At 42.6% G+C, this 18184-nt stretch overlaps 2 protein-coding genes across 4 annotated transcripts in view; one reads left to right on the plus strand and one right to left on the minus strand.

The window, feature by feature from the left end:
- Nucleotides 1-47: 47 nt before the first annotated feature.
- ZSWIM7 (zinc finger SWIM-type containing 7) lies at nt 48-14108 on the plus strand. 3 transcript variants are annotated; one of them, XM_086686133.1, is made up of 6 exons: nt 50-293; nt 2784-2805; nt 6707-6809; nt 10998-11102; nt 11554-11637; nt 12393-14108. In XM_086686133.1, the coding sequence occupies exons 1-5, from the start codon at nt 203-205 to the stop codon at nt 11629-11631; spliced, it is 399 nt and encodes a 132-aa protein (XP_086542259.1). In that variant the 5' UTR covers nt 50-202; the 3' UTR covers nt 11632-11637; nt 12393-14108. The 3 variants fall into 3 exon arrangements, with proteins under 3 accessions (XP_086542258.1, XP_086542259.1, XP_025776184.1); XM_086686132.1 differs by lacking the exon at nt 11554-11637 and having other exon boundaries at nt 48-293; nt 10998-11186; XM_025920399.2 differs by lacking the exon at nt 11554-11637 and having other exon boundaries at nt 75-293.
- Nucleotides 6508-18184, minus strand: part of ADORA2B (adenosine A2b receptor) — a 32250-nt gene continuing 20573 nt past the window's right edge. The window contains exon 2 of the mRNA XM_025920420.2: nt 6508-15114. Coding sequence (XP_025776205.1) covers nt 14448-15114 — 667 coding nt within the window. The 3' untranslated portion in view covers nt 6508-14447. The remainder of the gene's footprint in view (nt 15115-18184) is intronic.

Below are 18184 nucleotides of genomic sequence, written 5' to 3' on the forward strand. Positions count from 1 at the left end.
CCCAGTGCCGAGCGCCCGTCGGATTGGCCCGACCGTGAGGCAGGAGGAGGCGTCGTCGTGGCCGCCCGCATGCGCGTGACGCACGCCGACGTCACTGCGCCTCGCCCCGCCCCCGGCCGGCGGCGGGAATCTTCCCCGGACGCTTCCCTGTCGAAGCGTCGCGCCTTCTGGGCTCTCCTAGGAAGCCATAGTTTATGACGCCATGGCCGCCGCCTTGGCTGGACTCACGTTGCCCGCTGTCGTGGAGGAGCTCCTGAGTGAGATGGCCGCGGCGGTGCAGGAGAACGCGCGAAGTACGGGCCGGAGGGCGTGCGTAGCTGCGTTGCGGGCGGTGGACCTGGCACGACGGGGCGGGGAGGCGAGAGGCGGAGTTCCCTGGGCCTGCGGGGCGCCGGGTTGGGGCCCCGCCCCCGCGCTCCGTGCCCCGGTCTCTGGGTTCTTTATTCCGTCTGGTTCTATTACCAAGCCCCAGTTCGTAAAATATAAATAGAAAAGAAAGGAAGGAAAAGAAGATCTAAATTTGTTCAGGGAGCAGCGCAGTGGTTCCCTGCAGGCCAGGGGGGCTGTAGGAACAGAAGTGCTGAGCGCTGTCCCGAAACCCTTCAGAAGGGGCATCGGGCTGGGACAGCGGAAGGCACGGGAGTCTGCAGGGACGTTCGGAAAGGTGGGGTTCTGAATTACTCAACTTGCCTGTAGTATCCCCGCCCCTAAAATCTTAAATTAATTTTAAAGTTAACCCTCTTGTACCCTGCGTGCACCAAATATTTTAGAGCCGCAAAACCCAAATGCATACGCAATAACTGGAATTAACCGGGATCTTGTGAAAGCACCTTTTATTTCTCTGACCAGCAGAGGATGCTCTGTGACTATGCTTACCAAATCACCGAGGTGATCTCAAGATGTGTTCTCAGCATAGTAGTATTAAGACGATAATTCTAATGAAAATGCATTGACAAATTAGAATTACTTAACCAGTGTAAAAAGAGTCACTTAATAGTAGTTCAGGACTCAAAACTGCCACTGCTTATTCACTTGGGTGGCTTTTGTTTTAAAAGGACTGCACTTTGGGGGCGCCTGTGTGGCTCATTTGGTGAAGCATGGGATTCTTGATTTTGGCTAGGGTTGATTTCTTGGTTTTGTGAGATCAAGCCCAGAGTCAGGCTCCGCGTTGACAGTGTGGAGCCTGCTTGGGATTGTCTCTCTCCTCTCCGCCCCTCCCGCCTCAAAATAAATAAACTTTAAAAAAAAAAAAAAAAAAAAAGGATTGCACTCCGAAAGGGTTTGTCTTGAGTTCCTGCTTTTAAAGGGTTGAGAAAAGTAAGCTGTGCTAACACAAGCATAGTATATTCCCTTAAAAGGTTAGGCCAGGTTAGGTATTCAAACATGTTCAAATCCCCAAAAGAATGGGGAGAAAAACCAATCTATTAGCTCAAAGAGTGGTTGCAAAAAGCGGGTCTGTCTGAATGGGTTAATCTATACACAGTGACACTCTTGGAGAAGGCCCAATAGGTGCCCCTGATGCTCATGGCTGAGACTGAGGACCCACTGCCATTGATTCATGTTTATTTCCAGCAGAACCTTTTTCTGCTATTTCAAAATATTTGTCCCAGATAGTAATACACTCTTCCTGATCTGTATCCTTCAATGATAATTTTTTTGGATCAAGATTTGAGTTTACACTTGTATGATGATGTGATATGTATCGCATTTGGGCCAGTAGGAAGCAATTATTTGTCCTTTCCTGTGTAACTTTTTGTTTTCCTTGGAATTACAGCTGTTGTGGTTGTGTTTGTTTCTTTAATTTTCTGTGTATTTATCCCCAGTTCAACCTCAGACTCTTTACCAGTGTTCTAAATGCCTGCTCAAGATGTTCAGATAAGTGAGATGTTCTATCAATTTCATTTTCCTATAGAAATCTCTTCTAGAGCTTAGAGTTGATCGAACATGGGCTGACTGCTCTCCTGGATATCTCCTGAGATCTTCCTTCACCATTTTTATCCTAGGAATTCTCTTACCTATGTTGAGCTGTATGTGTAGTGTATCTACAATTTTCTTTTTCTGGGTTTACTATCTTATTTTATAGAGCACATACACTAGTAGTTTCCTGAAGAAGAATACATGAGGTGTACTTTTTGAACCTTTACATGTCTGAAAAGTTTTTTTTTTCTTCTTTTTAATGTTTATTTATTTTTGAGAGACACAGAGACAGAGCACACGTGGGGGAGGGGCAGAGAGAGGAGACATAGAATCCGAAGCAGGCTCCAGGCGCTGAGCTGTCAGCACAGAGCTCGAACTCCAGAACTGTGAAATCATAACCTGAGCTGAAATCAAAGAGTCGGACACTTGACTGAGCCACCTAGGAGCCCCTAAAATTTACTTTAAAAGAGTCTTTATTACTTTAGCCCCCCTGCTTCATCCCTACCTGTAAAACTACCCAGTGCTACTAATTTCTGAGGATTTTAGGGGGGAAGAGGGTACATTATTGTTTGGTTTTCTCCATTGCTGGCTTAGGATTCAGTTTCCTCAGGTCTTGTGAATTATTTTCCAGTGTATCTTAGCAGTTGTCTCTCCCTGTCCTTTCATCCCTGGGAGTTTATGTTTAAAAAAAAAAAAAAATCCTTGTGTTATTGTTTATTGAGGTGTTTGGAAGAAGTAAAATTAGATGCATAGACTTAATCACCATCTTACACAAAAACCTTTTTGGTTACAGTCTTTTAAAGGTTTTTGTGCCTGTGGGGTCACTGGTTTAACATGATTAACTCTCTTTCCATTCTTGTTTTCAGTTCCTGATGAGCATTTATCATTGTAAGTATATATCCTGTTGTAATTTTTTTTTTTAAACCATTTTTTTTTTAAGTTTATTTAATTTGACAGAAAGAATGTGTGCATGAGCAGGGGAGGAGCAGAGACAGGGAGAGAGAGAATCCCTAGCAGGCTCTGCACTGTCAGCCCAGAGTCCGACGCAGGGCTTGATCTCACAAATTGAGATCATGACCGAGCCAAATCAAGAGTCGGATACTCAACCGACTAAGCCACCCAGGCACCCCCATTAATGTGTTTTAAAAGTCAGATCCTTTCAACATCAACTATTGATTTTTAAAAATACCCTTACTAAACTGAGAACAATATTTTCTTGACAGGATTGTTAAAAATCTGTCCAATAGCCAATACCACATTTGACAGTACAGGGCATTCTTGTGTTGTCTTATTTGTCATTTTTGTTTAACATTGTTCTAGAAGTTGTAGCTGTTAGCCTAACACCTGAAAAAGAAATTAGAGGCATACCTATTAGTAGGAAAAGACAGCTATCCTTATTTGTAGATGATACAACTTTTTAAAAACCAAGAGAATAAAGTTTTTGTATTACAGAAATTAAAAATTGTTTTCCTTCACGTACAAAGTTCAAAAATATAACTATTTTCAATAGCAACAAAAAGGTGAAAGCTACCTAGGAATAAGTGACATTTAATTGTATACGCATATGTACACATTTATTTATTTAGAGAGAGTGGGGGGGGGTGCACAGGGAGAGGGAGAGAGAGAGAATCTAAAGCAGGCTCCATGCCTAATGCAGAGCCTGATGCAGGGTTCAGTCTCACAACCATGAGATCATGATCTGAGCTGAAATCAAGAGTCGGACTCTTAACCAACCGAGCCACCCAGGCACCCCAGTATGCTTATGTTTTAAAGGTCTAGAAAGATATATACCAACCTGTACCAGTGGCTTTCTTAGAGGAAAGAAAAGAGATAGAATTTAGGTTTAGAAAAGGTTTTAACCTTTTCTCTATTAAATTTTTTACAGAGATTATGCATTAGAAAAAAATTACTTTTAAAACAAAATAGGGAAATAATAAAAATGTAAATTAGCTAAAAATTTTGGGGAAATGGTTAATATTACTAGTGATCATAAATATGCAAATTAAAATAATGACACAACTTTCCATCTATGAAACTGGCTACTACAGAAAAGATGTTGGTAAGAATGTCCTAGATGTTGGCAAAAGCATGGAGAAAAGGGTAATTGACACCCTGCTGGTAGGAGTGTAAATTGGAAAGTAATCTGGCAACAGGTTATAAGAGCTTTAAAACATACATATTCTTTGGCTTACAAATTCCACTGAAAAGAATGTATCCCAAGGAGGTAATCATGAATGTTCATAAAGATTTTACAGTGAGCATATTCATCCAGTATTGCTTATAGTAGCAAAAGCAAAAACAAAAAACCACCTGTAAACAATCTAGTTATTCACATTAGATTTAATAAACCCTAATTATCCAAAAATGGAGTTTGGGGAAAAGTAAAGTAATTCATCTTTATAATGGAATTCTTTGTAACTATTAAGAGTGATATAAAAAATACTGCATTGAAGAGGTATTCACAATAAAGTTACAAAAGCAGGTTTAAAAATTCTTGTTTATTTTTAAAGTTAACTGTGATTAATAAAGTTATGACCAAATTTTATTTTTCTTTGTCCATAGATAATCTTCATATGTTTAATGTAAAAAATTTAAAACTCTTCCCATTCAAATGGTTTGTTGTGTAAAGAGACTGGTTTGTTGGAAAATGAAGAAGTTGAACATGTTAATTTTGAATACTTAGTAGCTCTGTCTTTATGTTTTGTGTCAGATCTTATGAGTTCTTTAAAACATTAACTTTCCCATTTTAGTTCAACCAGGCCACTTTATTTTCCAGTTTATAAAAGTAACTCCTACCCGTAAAAAAATGTTATTGGAAAATAAAGAAAACATGAAAAATGTCAACAATCATACCACCCAGTGATAATCAGTTACAGTTGGGTTTATTGCCTTTTTATTTAAATTAAATGTTTTATTTTGAGATAATTGTGAATTTTATTAAGAAAAAAAATTTTAGCATGATTGAGAGTTTCTAAATAACCAATTTTGTGCCCAGCCTTTCTCACTTAACACAAGAATTTCTTCACATACCAAATTTTTTTCTGATAGATCATTTAACAGATGGTTAGCCTTTACTACTAATGCAAAAAAGAACAAATTAACACCCACCAAAGGGGTTATGAAGAACGGACAAGGGGGGCACCTGGGGGGCTCAGTTGGTTAAGCGTCTGACTTCAGTTCAGGTCATGATCTCACGGTTTGCGGGTTCACAGATTCTGTGTCTCCCTCTCTCTCTGCCCCTCCCCCACTCACACTCTGTCTCTGTCTCAAAGATAAATAAAATTTTTTTAAAAAAAGAAAGAAAAACTCTGACAATACTGTAATTGGTTAGGATGTGGGAAAATAGAACTCTTAAACAATGCTAGTGGGGCTGCGCTGTTTCCACTGTGGAAAACTATTGGCAACACCTATTAAAGTTGAAAAATGCACACATCCTAAAGCTCAGCAATTCTACTTATATAACCAGGAAGAACTAAGGGACATATACGGGGATAATTGAGTATTATTTATAATGTGAAATAGAAATGATCAGGATGCCTGTCAATAGGGTACTTAAAAACAAGATGCATGTACATACAATGGTATATTATTCAAAAGTTAAATTAAAAAATATATATTGAGGTGCCTGGCTGGCTCAGGTGGTAGAGCGTGCAACTCTTGATCTCGGGGTTGTGAGTTCAAGCCCCACATTGGGTATAGAGATCACTTAAAAATAAAACCTTGGGGTGCCTAGATGGCTCAGCTGGTTAAGCATCTTGACTCTTGATTTCAGCTCAGGTTATGATCTCACAGTTCATGAGCTTGAGCCCCGCATCAGGCTCTGCTCTGACAGCATGGAGCCTGCTTGGGATTCTCTCTCTCTCCCTCTCTCTCTGCCCCTACCCTGCTCATGCTCTTTCTTTCAAAATAAATAAACTTTAAGTAAAAATAAAGTAAAATCTTAACAGATCTAGATATATGAATAGATACATAGATATATGAATATACATATATATAATATGCATCATTTTTAAAAGCACATTGAGTGAAAAAAAAAAACAGGTTGCCAAAAATGCCTACAATATATCTTTTATGTTTTAAAACTTATAAGACATCCTGAAAACATTATTACACTGTATGTTAACTGACCTGGATTTAAATAAAAATTAAAAAAAAACTCTTTTTGTTTTAATCTTTATTTTTGAGAGAGACAGAATGCAAGCAGGGGAGGAACAGAAAGAGAGGGAGACACAGAATGTGAAGCAGGCTCCAGGCTCCAAGCTGTCAGCGCAAAGCCCGATGTGGGGCTTGAACCCACAGACTGCGAAATCATGACCTGAGCCGAAATCGAACGCTCAACCAACTGAGCCACCCAGGCACCCCTGGATTTAAATAAAATTAAAAAAAAATAGTAATGAAAAAACTTACAATACCACATGTATATATACGTATATGTATGCATATGTGTGTGCGTGCGAAGTATACGTATTCAATGTACTAAGTATAATAAAATATAAAAACGTTAACAGGAAGGAAACCAACCAATGCATGCAGTTGCCTCAGGGATGAAAGGAAGTTTTCATCCTTTCATGAAAGCACTATGAAGCACTATGAAGTATAAACAGGGTTTTATCTGCAAACATGGTAACATTCTGGGGGGTTAATTACATGGGTTTCTCCTATATTGCCTTTTTTTTTTTTTTTTTTTCAAATTAAAATGAAATGAATTGTTTGCAACTGCCAGTTGTGATCCTTTGGGCGAAGTTGCTGAGGTGACAGGCAGTCTAACCTGTAGCCTCTCTGTTCTCAGGCTGAAGTTCATCTTTGGCCCATCAGCCATTCAGGCCTTGGACCTTGTTGATCGACAGTCCATCACCTTAATCTCATCGCCCAGTGGGAGGCGTGTTTACCAGGTAGAAATCCAGAGGTGGGGATTATCTCAGCAAGAAATCCCTTAGGACAAAATGTTTTCATGAATCTCAATGGAAAATGATGACCAGCCTTAAATATTTCCTGGATTATAGAAGAACATTTGACCCAACTTAGTAAAATTAAGTATTAGTAATTAAGATAAGATAAATATGACTTATTAACCCTGCCCAGGAGCAACATACAGAACCAGCAATGATGTGGAGAGGCTGTTTTCTCAAGTCTAACGGAGCATAGTCGACTTTTCTTTCCCAGGTTTGATAACAGGCACTTTTCCTCAAAAAACTGGGTTGATATTTCCATCTTGTTCATTATCTGTTGCCTACAAGCAAATGCCAAAATATTTTGAGGTCTTTCTATATGCTCAGATTGATCTGTCAGAAGTGATCTTTCAAAACTATTGTCAGGTAGTATTCATTAAGTATACCAGATGTAGGCAGTCTAGTTGGACCTTAGTTTTGCCCTCTACAATTTAAGATAGGTAGATTTGTAAAGTAACAGCCTCTGAACAGACTCTGAAAGACTCAGATTTCCATGTCTTGTTGCTATTTCCCACCAAAAACCCAACAAGGTATTTATCTTTCAGGAAACTGAGATGCAGAAGAGTGAATTAACAGTCACATCTGGCAGCTGGGACTTGTAACTGCTGCCCTACAGTGTCTCTTTTTATATATAAATGGGGCCACATTCCATTCCCACTCCTCCGCCCCCCAATTTAGCTATATGATACCATGTAAGTGCAGTGAGATTGAGGGAAGGGAAGGTTGTGAATGAAGAATATTGGCATTTTGTGTCTGGCTTGGAAGGAGTAAAAAAGCTATCAGCTCTAGTATGTAATCTAGGTCTTGCTGAAGACCAGGAAGAGACGGGAGTTTTTCAGTGTTTGGATTCTGGTTTATTTATGATGAACTTCTCAGAGCTGAGACCATGTCCGTTAATTCTTAGTGAGAGAATGAGCAAAGCCTGCTTGGTGCCTTTGGTTAGTGAATTAACCTGCCGTTTCACATGGTAGCATAACTTAACCAGTCTGCCAAAATCTTCATTCATTTCTTCATTAAGGAAAATGATGTGACTAATGTTGAGTGCCGCAGTTAGAAATTTCGGGTCGTATTTACTTAAAAGAGGCTGCCTGTTAGAATTTTGTCGGGGCGAACTTAGCAGATAAAATACCTCAAACAAAATCTTTCAGATTTTAAGTAATGACTAGGTCACAGACCTAGAGGACAGAAGGCTTAACAGATCACAGCTATTAAATGATATCGTGCCTGACGAGGTTTTTCCATTTCTCTGCCTAGTGTGTTTATTGGGGGTTTCTATGTAGCTAAAGTACCCGGAACAAGAAGGGCCTGTGAGTTTTTCCCACATCGTTTAGTTTGATTTTTTGTCTCCGTTCCAGTGTTAGCATTACACCTGACCTGCACCTCTAGTCTTCTAGTTCTGTGATCTGGTCATTACTTAAAGTCTGAAAGATTTTGTTTGAGATATTTTCATTATCGTTGCCTTGTTTCTTCCAAGGTTGCCACAGCTTACTTAACTTCCCTCATTCCCAGCCTGTACCATATCACATTGCTTTATTCATCATAAAAATGCTAACTTCCTAGTACTGTGGCTTTCAGCTTGGACTTTGAATTAAATGAAGCTGTAGAAATCTTACGTCCACCCTCAATTTAACCTTAATGGTTTCCTTGTATACTAACATAGTCAGAATTTGGCTTTAGTCAGAGGTTCTCTGACATGATAAAAGTTGAGTCAGACACTATCTTGATATCCTGCTAGTCTCTTTCCATAGGTCAACCTGATACTCGCACTGTTCTCCTCCAGGTACAGTGGTAATTATTGCAAAGTCACCACTATGTTGTTGTCACCTGAGTCGCTTTTCTGTAAACTTTTTTGGTTCAGGTAGGGAGGGGGAGGCATCGGTCAGGAGAGGCTAAGTTATGCTGTGGTTAACAAATTCCAGCGGCTCATGAAAACAAAGTTTTGTGTCTCGTTCATGCCTCATATCCACTGAGAGTTCATTGCAGCTCTGCTCCAAAACATCGTCACGCAGGGATCCCAGCTGGTGTGGCAGTCCTTCTCTGGAATATTGTGGATCTCACAGCAGAGAGAAAAGAGGATGTGGTGTGTGCCAATCTTTAATGTTTCTGCTTGGCTACTCACATTTTATTGGCTGAAGCAGGTCACATAGCCAGGGGTATTTAATAGGGCAGGAATGTATAATCTTCTTTCAGAGAGAGGCACCGAACACAGGAAACAATAAATAATACATTTAGCACTATGATGGCTCCTAAAAGGCTTGGAGCAATCATAAAATAAAACTATACTTGTGAATGGATGCCCATCTAGGTGGGTCATACTTCTTAGAACCCAACTGGAGCCACAGCAGACGTCCTCCAAGTGAAGTTCATACGAGTCTGCTCTTGGGTCTCAGTATCCTATTTCCCACGTGTTACTTTTTTCTAAAATCTCTCCTTCTGGGGATGAACATTCCAGACTATGAGTGGGAGAAGTGGGGCACTTCCTGTAAGAGGAGGTCATTTTTCCATTGGAGGATAAAGCAATTGAATTAGATGATCCCTGAGGTCAATTTCCAGTTCTAATCATTTCTGACTCAGATTTTTACCTTATTATTGGGTTTATTAGTCATCTGATGCTAGATAAGGAAGAAGCAAATTCAAAATTTGCTATCACAACAGTGTTTACTGCCTTGGACGCTTGAACATTTTACTTTTAGTCTCAGCCAGCCTTTGAAAGCGTCAGGCAAGGGAACCTCTGTAGAATTTCTTCCCATCCCTAAGTCACCTGGCATTTATTCAGCATCATCCAGGGTATTCTCATGGATTGGGGACCCACAAAAAGAAGGGAGCTGAGGAACCATTCAAGTGAGTGTAGAATTCCAGAGGCTTGTGCCTGCTTAAATTTAAATCCAGGGAGAAGAAACATAGGAGATAAAGGAAGAAATCTAAAGTTTTATTCATCAGTAATAGTTGGAGACCTAAGAATTGTTCATGTCACTGCTGGATATTGGGTTTTTCCCCAGGATTAAGTGGAAAACAGTCTGCTTTCTAGCTGCTGTCAGTTTGACAAACGAGCATGACACTTAGAACACTGCTATTCTGTTGAAGCCTTACCTGTTGCTTTATTCTTTGTTGGGGAGAAAGAAGGAAGAATCTTAGGAGTGCTGACTTTTTTTTTTTTTTTTTTTTCATCCTGGCCTTTTCATTCAGATTGCCATCTTGGAGCCTAAAACTAATTTGAAAGCCCTGTGGCAAATTCCTAAGTGGCATCTCACGGTAAAATAACCCTCAGGATGTTTCTGCTTCCTCGGATACTGATTTTACACTTCCAGTTTGGAAATTAACTCCAGGAGTGAAGCCCTTAACATTTTTGGTTTGGGCTCCCTGGTGGTAGAGAGGCTTAAACAAGTGATTTCTCCGACAAGTTTGTCCACCACAGACACATCATAATTTCACTGTACGTCTCCTTTTTGTCCCTTGCCTGCCAACAAGGCGATGTGTTCTTGGACTAGGCCTCTTACCAACCCCTCCTCCTATCTGCGTCCTCTTGCCATCCTGCTAGGTGAATCGGCAGATCCAGGCGTGCCTCGTTCTGAGACCTCCACCCTGAGCAGCTGAGTCATCCCTTTTGCAGGCTTCTTTGCTTTATTTGTTCTCCTTGCTCTCAAACGGTTTTCAAGAGGCCTTTCCTACTTTCTCTGGAAGACCTGTATTTCTGCCTCACTGCTTGCTCTTTACCTGTTCCACACTTTGTTTAGGTGTGCGGCGGAAGCTTCAGAAATGTACACACATGTTGTGCAATACCAAAGGCTGAGAAACACCACAATAATGTGTATCTGAGGGGACCTTTCCCGTCCACCTCTTTTCTAGGCAGCCCATGGAGTGGACCCTGTAAATCACTAGATGGAGGAACAAAATGGCTCATGTGGATGGTTTAACTAGCCTGAAACTCCTGTTTCGTGGTCTGAAGTCCTCAAGGACAGAACCTGTACATGAGGAAGTTGAGTTTTCACTTTTGTGTAAGACGTTACCGCAGCCCTTCCCAGTACGGTTTGCAGAGCTGCTCTGAGTCATCAGGCGGATAAATTCAGGGGAGGGAAGCGCTTTTCCAGCGCACCTTTTGCAGTCTGATCCCATCTGTCCTTTCCTTTGTAGGTACTTGGAAGTTCTGGTAAAACGTACACATGTTTGGCTTCTTGTCATTACTGTTCATGTCCTGCGTTTGCCTTCTCCGTGCTGCGGAAGAGTGACAGCTTGCTGGTGAGGATGGGGAAGCCTCTTCCCACTGCAGTCGAATTAGGAGGGAAATTCTTGGCCCCCTTAGCATGGTTTGAGTTGTACAAAGTGAGAATTTTTACTACCTGTTGAAGCAAACGGTTTACTGTCCTGGATTTCAGTCCTGTCTTTTGGGTTTACCCTCCCAAAATGCACTGTCATTTTTTAGATCTACATTCATTTCCCAATTGTTTATTTAAAAGGTCACAGGTGAAACTTTGGGGAGGGCAACAAGGTAATCTTGAAAGTTGGCACTGGGGAATTAGACGGCCCGACAAAAATATGAACTAAAGTGACTGCTGGCGACTTTGCATATCCCCAACTCAGCTACGAGGTATTTCTTCCCACTACACCCATAAGACAGCCTGGCACTTAGCCATACTTGATTTTCACCACAGGGCAGGAGAGCACATTGATATTTCTGCCGATTTCACAGGAGCCCAGAGCACCAAGCAGGAGCAAGACATACTCACACAACTCCTTGTTCCAAAGGAGAACAGCATTACCCACCTAAGAGCAGGTAGCTATTTTGTCAGTCTTCCCAAGGAAGATTATAGTATCCACTCCATTCTTCCCCTTTCTTTTACACTGTTAACTTTGTAAACATCTCGGGAATGGCGGTGGGAAGTTGGGCATCTGATTGTTGAAAGGCCGCATTTGCAGCTGATGTGCCCTAAGTTTGTTTCACCTGTAAAATGACAGGATTAAATTAGGGCCCCTGCAGTATCTAAGCTGTGTGTTCTGTGACATAAGGCGCAGCACTTCCCCACAGGCTGCTGTCTGTGAGGGTTCTGCTCACCACCCTCCCCCGTAGCACAGCACAGTGGTTAAGGGAGCGTAGACTCTGGGCACATGGGTAGAATGGGGATAAGACCTGTCCTCATGGGGTAGCTGACAGGTTTAAGTGAGACAGTCTGTGGGAAGCACTGAGCAACACGGTAGGTCAAGGAACGTTCACCATCGCTGCGAATAGCTTTCTGAAGGCCGGAAGAAAGAGGCAGAGCCAAAGACTGCAATGAGGGGCCTGTCTTGCTTCTCACTGTGGGTGATCCACCCTGTGCCAGCTGGGCCTAAACTTTCCCAAAACAACAGGCAAAGCAAAACTTCCTTTATCCCCTCTGATTTCCAGAAACGAATACATTTGTGTCACCTTTATCTGCAGTTTTTAGGCAGCAAGTCTTTAATCTGTGTGCCCACTGCTTTCCTACTAAATGTAGTGACAGGTCTTGGTTATCTCGGCCCTGCCGATTAACAGAGTTGTGTTTTGTATTCCAGTGCAAGCATCTCTTGGCAGTTTATCTTAGCCAGGTGACAGGGACCTGCCGACAGCTGAAGGTCTCTGACAAGCAACTGACAGACGTATTATTTGCAGAGAAGAAACAAAAAGCATAAAAGGTATAGATTAAGCATCATTATCTTTCAAAATAGAAGTCCCACCAGGAAACACGTGGTTCATGTGGAAGAGAGGTGAAATAATCTTCTGGAGACTTCTTGTTACTGTCCTTCTTCCCTCCTGGACAAGAGACTGTGAGTTGCAACCCAGGATGTGTGTATGGTTTGAAGTTCTGTACAGTTCTTCTGGAAAATCAGAACCCGCCTGTGAGGCCCTTGGATAAATTTCTGAGGTGGAATCAAGCATTTTAGACTCAAACAAACCCTAATCTCTATCACACCCTGTCTGCAATTAGATTAAGTTACTGAAGTACTTAGTAATTTTTAAGAGGTTGGAATGGTAGATGAAACTGGTAAGAAAAAATTTAGATGAGTTAAGTGTTACTTCTTTTCTTTGGGTCCAGGGAATCACTCTGCAGCAACAAAAGAGCAGAGCAGAGCTATGGCTAAGCAGCAGCAACTATAAAAAGACTCCGGGGTTTTAGTTTCACTGAGCTTTAGCTCCCGGTGGTGTTGCCAAAAAAGCTTACAGAAGCTGTATTGTTAGAAACGTGTATCTGAAGCAAGGAAAGGGCTGGTTTTGCTCTGCGTGCGTTTCTGAGCTTTATAAGAAGCCAAATGAAGGAAGAGACAAAGTCATGCCCTGAAGGAAGTAGAGAAACCACCAAGGATTTCCAGTCTGAACAAGAAAATGGAAAAGAGACTCCAAGAGGAGAGTTTTAGAAGGGAGGGAGATGGGACTCGTCTGGACCCCGAGAGAGTGAGGGGTAAGGACAGATGGCAGTGAAGATGAGGCCACCTCAGCCCAGAAGAACTTCCTAAGGAAAGCCATTCATGGCCAGAACGGGAGCCTGGAAGGCCAGGCATGCTGTCTGCGGGGCTTGCACACCTGCAGCTTCCTTGTGCAGATATTACAGCAGTGAACACACAGAGGGGAGAGATTTTACGGCCCAGGAAACACGAGGTGCAGGTGCTGGAGAGCCGTGTGACCGGCTCACAGGCGGTGCAGCGTTCTCTGGTGGCCAGAGCCTTGGGTTCCGTGGAGGCGCAGCACACAAAAGCTGTCAGGACTTTCCTACTTGGGAAGCTTGGGCTGGGTATAAACTTCTCCCTTTAAGCAGTCTTTAGAACAAAGAATAGAAGGTAGATTCAGCACCCTGAGCTGGTTTTTTAAGTTTTATTTTTATTTCATGTCATACACATACACAGTTCTAGGATTTTACTTACTAAAATTTTCACACTTGGGCTCCAGCAACTTGGCCAAACGTCAGCTTGGTAGAGAACTAAAAATCACTGCCTAACTCTAGAAGGGGAAGACGCAGTCTGGAAGAGGAGGGATCGATCCCATTTCTCCAGTTTCTTCCTCTAGGGTATGGCTTTGCAGTATGCGGAGAAGAATGTTAGGAAAATTGTTATCTGATATTCTACTTCAGAACTTATTAGAGTGTCATTTCCCCAAATAAATACAGCAGTTTCTTGACTGAAGAATTAAACTTTTAATTTTCCTGGTCACCTTCCTAGGAATAAGTATGTATTTTTAGTATGTCCAACTTTTGTTTTTCCATTGCTTCTAAATTAAAAAATATTTGTATTACAATAGTTCACAGTGTTTCACAGTAAAATAGTTTCATTTTCTACCAAAAAAGAGGCAGACTCTTAAAAAAAAAAAAAAGTCTTTTGTAATCCATTCAAGCCATCAGCATCATCCACACAGTGGGAGCATCCAGAAAGAACCATAAATACATTTGTGAGCCTTTGGAGCCTACTAATAACATGTACATATTAGCTAGGTATGTGGTGACTCCAGGGGAGTACTTAAAAGAGGCAGCCCATATGCTTACAAGGTGTAGCTGTCTTTAACAATGGGAATCGGCTGGTCACGTCCTGTCTGTCCCTTTATTGTGAATTTATGCCTTCTTAAAGAGGCCAGGACCTAGGTCATAGGCCCACATCGAGAGCAGGCTGCACCCCTGGCTGCCCATGCCCACTCTTGAGGACATCTGTCTGGCAAAGAACATACCTGGAGATGATTTTGTGAAAAGTATAGCGGAAGTCTCGGTTCCGATAGGCATAGACGATGGGATTGACAACTGAGTTGGCATGTGACAGGAGAATGGCCATGTTCATTGCCCACTTGGGCTTATCCTTAGCCCGAGCTGGCTGGAAAAGAGTGACACAGTTGATGGCATGTACTGGCAACCAGCACAGAGCAAAAATCCCAACGATCATGGCCAGGGACTTGGCTGCATGGATCTCCCGCTGGATGATGGTCCTTGAGTGGTCCATCAGCTCAGTGCGCTGAAGCTGCTTGCAGGCCACCATGAAGATATTGATGTAGATCACCAGCATAATGAGCAGTGGGGGCAGGACACACCCAAAGAAGTTGAAATAGACCATGTAGCTCATGGGGACCACATTCTCAAAAAGACACTTCACAAGGCAACAGCTTTCATTTGTGGCTCCATCCCAGGGTTCCGTGCAGTTGTTGATGGCACTGTCTTTACTGTTCCACCCCAGGAATGGAGTCAGTCCGATGCCAAAGGCAAGGACCCAGAGGCCAGCAATGACTCCTCTCGCTCGGGGCCCAGTGACCAAACTCTTATACCTGTCCAAAAGAACATCATCTGTTATCGTCAGTTTGCAGTACTCTGTAACCAGAGTCCAAGACCCCCACCTCTGCTTTTGTTCCATGGCCTTTCCCCATGACAACCTTTCAGGTTCACCCTCAAAGGGCACCACAGCCTTTTACCCTCAACATGATACCTGCAAAATCAGTATGAACGGTTTTGCTCTAACAAGCTCAATAAGATTTTCATTCTTGACTTACTAGCTCATCTCTGTTGACCACAACGGTCAGTGGGAAGTGGGAGAAGTCTCAGAGGGTGCTTTCTAATTACCCACATACCGACTTATGAGCACAGGTCTTCTATAAGGCGCTGCTCAAAGTGGTGAGCTACATCAGTAAACAGAACACATAAGATCCATGCTTTTCAAAAGCTTACATTCTAGTGGGGGGGGGGAGATGACTTATAATGAACAACAAACATATCAGTAAGTTGTATGATATGTTAGAAGGAGAGGTGTGGTGTGAAAAGAGAAAAAGCTGAGTAAGGAAGACCAAGACTGGCAGGGACTGCGGTTTTCGAGAGGATGTTCCAAGGCAGCTTCATCAGTAAGGTGCCATCTGAACTAAAGTTGAAGAAGTGAGAATTGGAGCCCCCAGGAGTCACCACTCCTTGGTGGCTCTGGGCAAGAATCCTTCTGGTCCTCCACAAATACACAAGAGATCTGTCCCAGACGATGGGAAGAATCCTCCCTGAATACCTCTGGAAACTGCTAGAGAACAACACTTCTGGTGATGCCCGTCTCTCTGTTAGCAGCAAAGTGGATAAAAACTGGGAAATAACTTAGCAAATATGAAATCACTCTTAGTAATTTTAAACCTTTAAAACCTTACTTAAAATTGCGAGAAATCACAATACACAATGTAGACATTCTGCCATGAACTAGTCCACATATGGTTAACAGCAAAGCTATAAAGTTGGCTATTAATAATTGATCAATAATATGTATTCAATGTAACGTATTGAGGAAATGAAAGAAAATCCTTCCTTAACCTCTAGGAAGAAAATGGGGAGCTAATTCGATACACGTTACCTTAAGACCTGTCTACGGGAAGTGTCCAATTTCCTGTGCCTGCAGTATAAAGCCTATACTTCTCAGCATGACCCACAGAACCCTCCAGGCCTCAGCCCCACCTACCCAGTGCCTGCCATGCCTAGCCAGCGGCTCCCTCCCGGCCCATGCTGCTCGCAACACCGATGAAACACCTGTTCCTATTTCAAGGCTCACCTCCTGTCCTGATCACCTCTCAGGCTGACGCCACTCCCACTCTCTGGCCCCAGACACACACCTGGCATACAGCTTGTTTATCTGTTATGTGTGTTTTCCCCTCAACTAGAATGTCAACCTCCTGAGGACTAGGACCTTGTCCCTTTGTATTGGTATCCCAGGGCCTAGCACGGTGTTTGACATATATAGTGGGTTCTTAATTATATGGCCATTATGAATACATATCTGATTTGTTGTCAAATCGGTTTAAAAGAAGATTCTACTTAGGAATACCTGATGCTATGGCCTGGACAGTCAGGAGAACCAGTACCGTTTGTTGAGGAGGTTAACAGAGACCTTGACTGGTAAGTGACCATGATCCCTAATCTTTTCTGCTCCCAAGAAGGGCAGCTCTCAGCAATTGGCAGCTCAGTTGTGGGGCCTTTACTACAAACGACCTGCTGGGCTCAGTTGCTCACTGAATTTTCCTTAGCCAAGAAATCCATCTATTTCTAAACCCTTTCTGTTCCCTTCCTCATTCAGGAATGTACAGCCATTCCTTACAAAAATGTTATTCCTGTCCGTTACCTCACCAGAGAAGCTATTAGTCTCTGCAGGATAACAAGGCAGCCTCCCTAAAAGCCAGGCACTTAGAATCACAGGAATTTAGATTTATGAGGCAGGTCCTCAGAGATCAACAGTGCTGCCCGTTCTCTTTTGTTGTTCACAGGACTCAACTGTATTTAATCAAGTACTGTTGAATATAGGCTAGTCCTGAGCCGGGATGAACTGTATATTGGCTAAGCAAATCCTCTTGTAGGAGATGGTCTAGGGGGGATAAATGAGGTGGTTTGGTCAACGAGACAAAAGGAAGTCTGCGAGGGTACTTCCGGGAAGGATGTTTACTTCTTGATGAAAGGAGGGAGACCCATGAGGAGAGCCCTTCCGCATGCCCATCCCTTTCTGCTCTTGATGCTCTTACGGGAGGCTGTGGTGCCTACAGCTGCAGCAACTATCTTATGACCACGCGGGCTGGCCTGGAGACAAAGCAAATGGCAAAGCAGAAGGAAAGAAACCCCAGAACCATCACGGCTGCGGCTCCACGTTCTAGTTAAGAGATCATTAAATATCGATTTCTGAAGCTACTGGTAACCTGCAGCCAAAAGCATACGAACTGGAAGGGACTCTTCTCTCTTCTAAGCGGAGTTCTCTCGTTTTACAAATGAGGAAACCGATACAAAGTCTGTGAGTGACAAAAGCAATATGAGAACCAAAGAGCAAAGCTAGGTCAGGACTCTCAAGCCTGTGTTCCTTGCACCATATTACACTGCTGTTGTACTTGACGTTTTTTAAAGCAGTATTAGACACCGAGTATTCTGTACATGGAGGGATCACGGGGTGGCTTCCCACTAGAGTTCAAAACAAAACGAATTCACAAAGCTGCTGGATGCTGCAAATGTGAAAAACTACCTTTTTTATAAATGTTTATTTTTCAGAGAGAGCGCAAGCAGGGGGGGGGCAGAGAGAGGACTAGAGAGAGAATCCCAAGCAGGCTCTACACCTCCAGCACAGAGCCTTGCGTGGGGCTTGAACGCACAAAACAGTGAAACCATGACCTGAGCCAGAATCAAGAGTCGGACGCTCAACTGACTGAGCCACCACGACGCCCGTGACAAACTACTTTTATGCTAAATTGGCTTAGATAAGGAGAAGCAGAAGATTCCATCAGGGGAGCAGCTGGTCACCACTTTGTGAACCCCCAAACACAGCCTCTCTTCCCTGTTATTTCATGCAGAGTTCTTTCTTTGTACCAAACACTCTGCTGTCACTGGAAACATAATCAT

The sequence above is a fragment of the Puma concolor genome, chromosome E1 (genome assembly GCF_028749965.1).
Source record: "Puma concolor isolate L17-30 chromosome E1, mPumCon1.1.hap2, whole genome shotgun sequence".
NCBI classification, from domain to species: domain Eukaryota; kingdom Metazoa; phylum Chordata; class Mammalia; order Carnivora; family Felidae; genus Puma; species Puma concolor.

Bases quoted from the DNA above. Each gene is read 5' to 3' on its own strand.
- ZSWIM7 (XM_086686132.1), top strand. From the start codon at position 203: ATGGCCGCCGCCTTGGCTGGACTCACGTTGCCCGCTGTCGTGGAGGAG. The intron at 294-2,783 runs GTACGGGCCGGA...TCTTGTTTTCAG, and splicing joins GGTGCAGGAGAACGCGCGAA to TTCCTGATGAGCATTTATCA. The intron at 6,810-10,997 runs GTAGAAATCCAG...TTTCCTTTGTAG, and splicing joins GTGGGAGGCGTGTTTACCAG to GTACTTGGAAGTTCTGGTAA.